Genomic DNA, 10,271 nt, shown 5'->3' on the forward strand with positions numbered 1-10,271 from the left:
GTGCAGATTAGTGCAGGCAGGCAAGCACACGCGCGCGCACACAGAGAAACACGCACACAAATGATGACCCTGTTAGTTAGACAAACACACAGACTCCACATGAGCCATTGTGATTGGTCACCCATTACAGCAAAACACTGAGTAACACTCCACTCACACTTAAAATATTGGAATTAAACTGCTAGCACCCATAACAACAAAAAAAAGCTTTTGATGCATAATGTGTTAAGAGATACAATTGTGCATGAACACGGAGTCATACATGGTACTGGTAATAGATTGTATTTTTGCAAACAACCACAGTGACTGTCAGTATGTACACTTTCTGTGAAGTATTTCCCTACCGGATACGTCTAATTTTTTTCCCTTTTTCCTTCCCTCTTCCTCAGCTTCTCTTTCCTCTTATCCTCCCACCCACCCCTCCCCCTCTCGCCTCATCCCTTCTCCCCCCTTTCTCTGCAGCGAGTTACATTCCCAAGAAAGGAGATGGAAGAGTGTAGGGGCGGGAGAGAGGGGGGGTAGACGAGGGGGGGGGGGGGGTGGTGGGCAGGCGGGGGGTTGAGGACGGAGATAAAGTTCTTGAAATCAATCATGTCGAAGAGTGAGAGCGGGCGTCTGCGGTCCAACACCCCCCTCCTGTGGCACTCCTGCACTGCTGCACACGCCGAGCCTCCACGTGGAGATAACACCACACACACGCACACACTTGCACAGTGTGCATGTATGTGTGTATGTGTGTGAGAGAGAGAGAGAGAGAGAAAGCGAGTATGTGTCTGCTTCAGAAAAGAGAGAGAGAGAGAGAGTGTGTGTGTGTGTTTGTGTGTGCAGAGCTAGAGATAAGACTGACAGTAGCTGTGCCTTCTCTCATCCCCTGAGCGCTTATTACAAAAGACATTCTGTGGAGAAGCAGGGAGAGGAGTCTGGGTTGGGGGGGGGGGGGGGTGCAGAGGCAAGCAGAGGGGGGTCTGGGGATCTGGAGAGTTATGATTTAAGCTCAGTGCCTGGACTGGCGGAGAGGCGAAGGGAAAGGGATAAAGACGGAAGCGGCGGGGGGGGGGGGGGGGTGATGGGGGCGTGATGGGGGCGGGGGGTGCTAGGGTGGTTGATGATCTCTAAAGCATATCAGGAGGTACAGAACACCTCTGGTGGAAAAGAGCTCCTAGTCAGCACTCTGCTGTCCCCGAGTACGAGCGACGAGATCTGTGTGTAACACACGCACGTCAGCCTACCTGGACCAGAGGGGGGGGGGGGGTAATCATGGAAACCATAGGTCAAATTCTAATAATGAGAATAATGCACAGAGAGCAGGAGTGTGTGTGTGTGTCTGTGTGTGTGTGTGTGTGTTGGGGGGGTTATAGGGATAGTGGTGTGTTTAAATGATGCTTGTGATAAATGATGTTTGTTTTGCCGATAACAACCACCTTGAAATCGCTTGCCACCTCCTCAACCCTCCCCCTTGACATTGCCTCAAATGTCTTGGGGAAGAAGAAGAAAAAAAAGGAAAAAAAAAACTCGTCCCCCCCCTTGCCCCAGCGCGAGCATCAGAGCACATCAAAGGACTGGGCCATGAAGGGAAGCAAAAACTTTCCAACACACCAGAGACTCCCAGTGAGCTAGACAGGGGGCTTTCACACAAGCAGGAGTTGGTGTGTGGCACACACGAGCACCTCCACCACCAAGCCCAAGTGTGGGTTAACAGAAACTGTGCCCTCTCCCTCATTCTGGTTCAGGCACACCGAGTAGCTGGTAAAATAGGTCATTGGCAGAGCAAAAGATAACCGCTCTCTCAAGCCCACCAGCTGAGGTGAAAGGGAAACGGTGCTGTTCTGTGGCCGGGAAATTGTGTTGGTAATTGGTCTGTAATTACTTTAAATTAAATTATCATCACCCCCTATCATTTCTCCAGGCTTTGTGCTGGGTGCAAAAAGAACACAAGGACACGTTAAGCAGAGTGGGGGTGATGCACACATTTGCCCCCACAACGCTGGTGTTATGATACAAAGAAAGCAATCGATCCACAACCTATCCACTGCCAACACATGGACCCTTTGTAGAGTCTGTTGGCAAAAAAGAATTTAAAATTAAAACTGGGCTCACAAATGAAGCTCAGGCCTTTCCAATCAAAATGAAAAACAGCACTCCCTAAGGCTCAGGAGACAGCACGATTACAAGGCAGGGCGGCTAAACTTTGCCTCCATTTTACTTCTGCATGAGAGACAGAGAAGGATAGATACAGGGAGACAGAGTGAGAGGGAGAGTGAGAGGGAGAGAGAGAGATGGAGAGAGAGAAAAAGAAAGAAAGAAAGAAAAAAAAAAGAAAGAAAGAGAGAAAGAAAGAAAAGAGAGAGAGGCAGAAAGAAAGAGAGGCAGAAAAACCTCTGCTAGAATCATTCCAAACTCAATGCAGGAAAATAAATGAAATGTACAGATGTTGCGGAGCAGCCAGATCCCCCCACCCTCCCTCCCCCAACTGCCTCTGCGTCTCTCTTCACTAGGTGGAGAAGTCAAAGCGGAAAAAGAACCAGCCATATTTGGGAGGGGATTACAACAGCCCTTTTTTTCCTCTTCTTCTGGCAGCATACCCGTCTCCAGCTCATGAGCAGAGCGGTCATTAGGACAACATCAGGAGAACTCGGGAGAGAAAAGCTGCCCGACTACTCGCTTTCCCTTAATCATACCTCAGGCTTACATTACTACTAAAGCCAACATAATTCTGTGTATACGGTAGGCTTTATAATAACACAATGAAAAGGTATGCAGACTATGTAACACTTTATTACATATTTTTGGAATGCATGTGAAAACATAACTGCCTTTTCATCTCAATCTTGAAGAGATTTGACTCCACCAACATGGCTGCTGTAAGAGGCACATTCCATATGACACAGGCCTCTCCACTTATTTGATTTGGACTGGCATACAGCCTAGTCGCGCAATATTTTTTTCCACCAGCCAATCATGACGGCTATGAGACGGCTGCCATGGCGACAAGCAGTGTAGAGCCGCAGCGGCTGCAGGCAGTCTGCCGGAGAGGCAAAACTGCTGCACTAACCGTATGAAATGGACACGCTGCATCCTCCCCGGACTGACCGACCGCATGATCCAGAGCTGAAGAGAGAGACAGCCTCAAGGGGGAGGGGTGGCGAGAGAGAGAGAGAGAGAGAGAGAAATGGATTCCAAGGCTCAGTAGAAGGGAGATGAAGGAGAGAGGGAGGGAATGAGATCACTGAGAGCAGGAGGCATCAGAAGAGTAATGGTGGGTTTATGCTTCATCAGAATCTGCCTTGCAATGGCGCTCAATTGACCCGGCTCTCCCAGGCTCTACAGAAGTTGCGCATTCATGCCTTATCAGAACATGAGCTTAAGAAGTCATCTAGGACCTTCGGATATTACTTTCCAAAGTGACACTGCAGCCCACATCAAAAGGGCCTCTCTGATGGTAAAATTGCAAACGAGGTCCTTTTAAAATCGGTTTTATGGAGCACAGTTTCACAGACACTGGTCCTTGGAAATAACAACCACCAGGACTTAGAGAGTGTGGAAAACGTCATTCATCATTCTCAGGCAATGTGCTCAGCGTTTTACTGGCCAGTGTTGTGCAACTAAGACACACAAGCTTGCTGCTTTCCAATTCACAACCCTCTTGCACCTCAACCCAATGGCTGCAGAGACCCGTTGAGGTTTGGGACTGGTTCTGGTTCTGAGGGTGAAGGAGTCCGCGCTCTCTCTCTGAGAGGACGGCAGTGGAGGCAATTGGACGCCCGGCGCATGTCTGAGGCGAGTGTTTTAAATCAGCCCAGAGAGTGGGGCTGATGACCGCAAGAGGGGAAAAGAGACGGAGAGACACTGCACTCCACTCTATATCCATTACTTACCCTCAGCTCCCTCTGCTCGACTCTGCTCTGCTCTCCTCTCCTTCTCTCTCAATCACTTTCTCTCTCTCTCTCTCTCTCTCTCTCCTCCAGTCCCAAACAGCCCTCTCTTTGTCTCCCCCTCCACACTTCCTGTTTCATCTGGAACCAATTTCCCCCCTCGTGCCTCGTCCCCTGGGGGGAACGCTCTCCTCGGAGCGCCCCATGAAAAGCAGCGAAGCCGGCGAGTAGACCCTGAAAAAAAATTCAGCAACCAGCAGGACACAAGCTACACTCCTTCACTCACACACAGGCCAGTTAATGGGCGCCCTATGCAGGAGATGAGACACACTGTATCCATGCTGAAAAGGAGGCCGTAACTCCATAAAAAGCCTCAAGGCCAAATCGCATGGCAGCAGAACATCAATAACCTCTCCAATGAATGCTGCATGAGTGGGACCGTTCTAAACTAAGCCTAGTACATAGGGAACAAAATAATGTCAGCTCTGCTGTAGACGAAAGAGAAGAAGCATAAATGAAGAAGGCGAAAAAGAAAGAGAAAAGACTAAGAAACAGGTACAGACAAAGAAAAAAAAAACAGGCAAAGAGGAGAGCGGGAAGAGAGTGGAGGATTCTGTGCGTCTGAGACCAGGAGGCCAACTGAAAGAATTTGGGAACATCTGGAATCAATCTGTCAAGGGGAGGGGGGGGGGGGTTGGGTGAGGGAATGGGGGATGGAAGCAGAAGAAAGAAAAACAGAGCGAGACAACGAAAAGAAAAAGGAGGTGTGACAGGGGAAGGGTGAGAGAGAAAAGGATAGAGAGAAGACAAAGCAGAGAAGTTAACTTACAGTTTTAGGAGGAGGAAGGGAGAGAAAAAACGAGACTTAGAAATGGAGACAATGAGTCACTCTCGAAGAATGTCATGTGACTTATATTTCCTTAAGGGGTGGGCTAATCGGGGTCTGAACCTGACACCCTGTCTGCAAACACATAGGCGCACACAGGCAACCCCTCCAACAAACAGAAGACACACCAACCCCTTGAAGACGCACACTCTGAAGCATGCAGTTACAAAAACACATTAGCATTACAGACATTTACACAGCACACCAGTACAGAAGTACAGTACAGAGTTAACATGTACTTACACATCCAGACAGATACAACCCCTGCACCCCCCCCCCCCCTCCACACACACATGGCTGCTGACCATATGGCTCCCTTGGATCAGGTATACATTACTTGGGGTTCTCCTGCTGTCCCTCCCCCCACAAATTCATTTTCAACAGCAGAAAAAAGCATGGCTTCTCTCCTTACACACGCGCGCGCGCACACACACACACACACACACACACACACACACACACACACACACACACACACACACACACACACACACACACACACACACACACACACACACACACACACACACACACACACACACACACACACACACACACACACACACACACACACACACACACAGCCAAGAGAATGCTGAGAACTCAAGCAGCTGGATAATAGGGTGTCAACCTTATTGCCATCAGGGCCACACGCAGTAACTCAGCCCCTGGGCAGAGGCGGCTGACTCTCAACTACAAACATACACAGGGTTACTCTGAGCGCTCGGCAAAAAAAGGGCGTTGCTCTGTTTATTTTTTTCCCCTCTCCCCCACTTTCTATTTCAGGAAAAGTAAAGAAGAGCGTGAGCACAGAACGAACACATGAATGAAATGAGAGAGAGAGAGAGAGAGAGAGAGAGAGAGAGAGAGAGGGGGTAGGGAGAAGAGAGAGGGAGAGATAGATAAAATAGGGGCAGAAGGGAAGCAAAAATGACATGAGGTCAACAGATGGTGAGTGAAAGGGGGGGATGGGAAAGAGGGCAAGAATGAATGGATGTACAGACGGATGTAAGGATGGGGGTAGGAGGGGGCAGGGGAAGCAAAAGTCAGAGGGAATAGACTAGACTGGACGATCCAGCGGAAGTTGACTCGGAGGGACATCCAGAGGAGGAGATGGGAGTGCAAATGACAGTTTGGGGGCAGAGAGGGGAGTGTGTTTGTATGTTTATGAATGTGTGTGTGTGTTTGATTAAAAGTGGGGGTGGGGCTGGGGCTGGGGCTGGACAGTGACACCCCTATGGTGTAGCTTTGTATGTTGGTGTGAGGAGAGGGGCGACAAGAACAAATATTGAGCAACACTTAGGTGGGGACCTCAATCTTATCAAGAGAAGTTGAAGGGCTAGGGTGAATGCGCTGCCTTGCACTCCAAAGTTCAGTGACAATCATTAAACCAGAGAGAGAGAGAGGGAGAGAGGGAGAGAGAGAGCTGACAGAGTTTAAACAAGATACTAGACAGACAGCTAGTTGTTGTCAAGAGATAGTGTCATGGTTTGAAAGTCAGAGTTTATCGTGTACTAAGAGCAGGTTAACCCGGCAAGCTATATAGTAGGCCTACCCGTGTCAAAATCCAGAGTGCCCATTTGATTGGCTCCACTTACTCTAAGCCACACACACACACACACACAACTACTTTCCTGCCTTAAAGCGATCAGTCAGCCTAATGCCCTCTTTTAAATGAGCTTTGATCTCGTTAGCACAACACAAAGCCTCTTTGCTGCCAATGATAGGACAAATCGGCTCTCCAGGACTGAGAGGGACAGCAATATCACAAACAGCACTTCAGTGACTCCCAATGCCCTTACAGCAATGCACACCCAGAGCATCAACAACATACAACAGCACAGTGAAAAAGTGAAAGGGCCAAGAGAAACTGTAAGCCTCTATGTGTGTGTGTGTGTGTGTGTGTGTGTGCGTGTAAGAGAGATGTCACCGGGGGTCTGAAAGGGAGGGGGGGGGTCCTATTTGTCACTTGTACATGAAAAAGAATTTGTGATACAGGAGTCAATCAACAATCAGTATATGTGCCCCTGGGCAAGAGGGGGAGTGAAGGGGGGGGATTCAAAGGAGGTAGGCCCGGGGGGAGGGGGCAATAGAAAAGGCAAGCAGAGAACAAAGGACAAGACTATTGGGGCTGTGTGGAGAGGGATGGGGACTGTCCCAGCTCCCCTTAACTGTCACCAAATATCTCTTTCCAATCCATTAGCATCACTGTCTGAGGTTCTTTGATGAGGCCTTTTGGCTAGCTTGGGTTTGTTTCATTATACAATATTATTTGTGTTGATTTGCCTTTGTCTTTGCCAATGTAACGGTGAATTAAGGTAAAAAAAAATGAAAATATGAGTTCCTTCCGGGTGACATTGACTCTCTAAAGTGCGGCCACAGCATTTCCCACAAACACCCTCTATTTATCTCCCATGCGTCCTTTCCTCTGTCCTCAAGTCCCCTCCCTCTTGTTCTCTCCCACACATGCCTCGAGGCGAATTTCCAGCGTGACCTCTTGTGCGAGAGGTGATCGATAATGCTGATTGGCAGAAAGCTTCTGATATGAACCTCCTCGTGTGCGCGTAACCTCCAGCCGTGACCCTTCTCCATCACACCTCGCGCCCCGTGCCTACTCTCCTCCCTCACTGGTTTAGTTCGAACAGAGACAGAATTTGGTTATGAGCAGTAGCCTAGTATGTAACACAATTATGTTTTATTTACCGCATGCGTTACAGTTTTAACCATTGCTTGCATCTCGCTACTCGTCTAATAATTTGGTGTGGGTAAACAATGCTATAGCCAAGACAGGGGATGGTGAAGAGAGTACTAAGGACACGCCAAACCGACCCGTGGCCAATTTGGCCCCGAAGGAGTGTTATACGGGCCTGTTCTTTGTGTCTATGTAACGACCCTCCCCCCTTAAATGAATTAGCCAGCTACCAGGCTCGCACACCCCAGAACTCCACCACCGACAACATCGACACCAATGCTGCTTGCATGCGGGCGTTGTTGACAAGGTCTGTGTCGCACGCAATTCTCCAAAAAACAGACGGGGTTTATGCACCAAACATAATTGCCAAAGAGGTCTACTGATGTCCACGAATTAAACTGGAGCCCTAGAACGATGCAAAAACGAATTGCTTACCATGTATGTTATTAACGAAGGCAGGAAAAGGACATCCTCGTTATATCTCCTCCAGCTACCGTTAGCATACTGCAGCGAGGCTTTATGATAACCATTGTCTGGCTATGACAACATCGCAAACAACATTAATTTAGAAAGACAAAACTACGTCTACCTGCAGCGATTCACTCGGTGGTAGCATAGTTTCACTTATCTTTATCTATATTAATGATGAATATTCTTTGTTCCAACGCAAACAACGTTTAATGTGAAATAAGCAATGAGCTGAAAGAACCCACATTTATGAGATACCTCTTGCGCAAGAAGGTGCAATACTGAAGGTCTTATTCCTTACCTGCCCAATGTCACCGACACCCCCGGTCCCGTCTATCCTCGGCCGCTTGCATTCCGCCCCGGCCAGTTCGGTCAAAGCTGCAGCTGTCTGTGCGTCGGGCTCTGGATCTCCACGTTTCATTCCTCGGACCACTGCTGAAGCTCCGGCAGAGTTTGCGAGGGGTCCAGTCGTGGAGTCAATGTCCCTCTCTCGGTCCATCATTCCCCGATTAACGGGTAACATTATTGATGCTACGTCAGTCGACATTAACATTGAACAGCTCTGTCTCCGTTAGCTATCTATTTATACCTTTTCCTCCTTCCCTTGGTTGTCCCCTGTTCTAGGATAGGGTATCGCGCTATGCCTAGAATGTGAGTAACCTTAGCCGGTTTCCTCTGCTCAGAAAGATCAAAACTCCTGTTTTACGGAGCCTGGTTAAATTTAGTGACTGCTCTCCAAACGTGCACTATTGGCTAAATAGGGAGCTAAAGATTGGTTACACTTTACTGTCAGGCAAACAATGATGTCATATAAATGTACATTTTAGATGGTTAAGAACGTAAATCTGTGCCGCCTGACAATACCAAGACACGGACAAAATCAAGAAAAAATATATAAGCCAACTGGTAAAAATAATAGAGGGGGTCAGAGATTGCACTAATGTTGATGGTTGACAGTATCACAGATTGGTTTTAGGCCTGGTAAATTAGCGATATAGTTAGCTAGGCCCTGGCGTAATCAAGGTGGGACTTGCAATAAAAACAACGTGCAAGGAATGCTGCAATTGTCTGAAGGCGTTGTTAAAGGAATCTGAACGTAACCTTAAATAGCGTTATGTCCGTGGGTAGTCCAAACGTTGCTGTATTTCTGAGCCAAAGCTCAAGTAAAAGTGGGGAGATATTAAGTGACTGACCTTTCTTTTGCCTCAGCTAGCTATCCATTTGGGTAACGTTAATGTTAAGTCTTTGATCTATAAAATAATTGTTTATGCTAGCTAAGCTAGTGTTATTGTTTAATCATGGAAAGAGCAGCATGGTCAGGAACATCATATAAAAACCTCACCACCAACAGCTGACGTTACGTGCGCTATCATATGCTGAAGAACAAGATTGTAAGTGCATATAACGTGTTTCAGCCAGATAACAAACCCGCACAAAGTCCTGAATTCTAAGCTAGCTAATTAGCTATCGCTAGCGTACACATTCCGCTACCTCACAAGGGTTATATTACAATACCTTGTCCAGAAGAAAATGGCTAACGTTAGTCTTTAAAATGCACGTGAATAACAAAATGACGTTAGTCCTTTCTTCGTGATAATCAGTGTCTGTATCCCAACCTGTGTAAATCCCTCGTTAGAATTTCACCTTCTCTCCTTTCTTATCGCCTCCTTTCTCCCCAATCTGTTCGATGTGTTCTGGCGGCGTGTGTCGGCTAGTAAGGAGCACGATTTCCTCTCTACAGTGTCTCCAATTCTCCTCCTTCTTTTCCCCTCCGTGTGGTTGCTCCCTCCTCGTTTCCCCTCCTTCTATCAAGCACAAAAATGTAAGCGGTCTTTGTATTATAGACACACATTAATTGGGCTATGCTTTAGAATATGGACACGTAGAGAGAATCGTAGGCTATAACGTCTCATCTCCGATGCACTAGTTTAGCTATATCGCTTAATTTAAAATCAGAGGACATTTGTCTTGAATATTCATCGTCGTTCATCACAGCTCAATCTGAAACGAAATGTATTTTCAAACTGCTCGTGCTCGCCTTTGAGTGCGATATCTTCGCTGTTCCTTTCCTTGCTTTGAATCGCTTTATAAACAAAGCACAGATTAACTTTCTAGAGTCAGATGGCGGAAAATGTGGATATGGCTAATAATGGGAATGATGGGAGGGGTTAAAAATCACTGCGTAAAATCACTGAAGAGTTGCGAATTTCTCCGCCTTGGCATAACTGATAAAACACCACATATCTAGAGATGCATGGATGAAAAAGTTCGGTGCTACGTAATTGGAATAAACGATGCACCAGACAGCCCGATCAGTTTAGGTATTATAAATATGGTAACATTGTGGCATTAT

At 47.4% G+C, this 10,271-nt stretch overlaps 1 protein-coding gene across 8 annotated transcripts in view; it reads right to left on the minus strand.

Moving 5' to 3' along the window:
* The window catches only part of LOC143102042 (RNA binding protein fox-1 homolog 2-like), a 38,180-nt gene extending 28,535 nt beyond the window's left edge, over positions 1 to 9,645 (minus strand). For 6 of the 8 annotated variants that reach the window (XR_012982551.1, XR_012982550.1, XM_076265402.1 and 3 more), the window contains exon 1: positions 8,220 to 9,645. Coding sequence is in view for 6 of the 8 variants with exons in the window: in XM_076265402.1 (XP_076121517.1) it covers positions 8,220 to 8,471 (252 nt within the window). In the remaining 2 variants the exon portion in view is untranslated. The remainder of the gene's footprint in view (positions 1 to 8,219) is intronic. The other 2 variants (XM_076265400.1, XM_076265399.1) reach the window with 1 other exon arrangement.
* Positions 9,646 to 10,271: the final 626 nt, after the last annotated feature.

Source organism: Alosa pseudoharengus, unplaced genomic scaffold, assembly GCF_046254945.1.
Source record: "Alosa pseudoharengus isolate Yale_2024_CS ecotype anadromous, Long Island Sound unplaced genomic scaffold, YU_APseudo_1.1 YU_APseudo_1.1_scf_4, whole genome shotgun sequence".
Classification (NCBI taxonomy): domain Eukaryota; kingdom Metazoa; phylum Chordata; class Actinopteri; order Clupeiformes; family Clupeidae; genus Alosa; species Alosa pseudoharengus.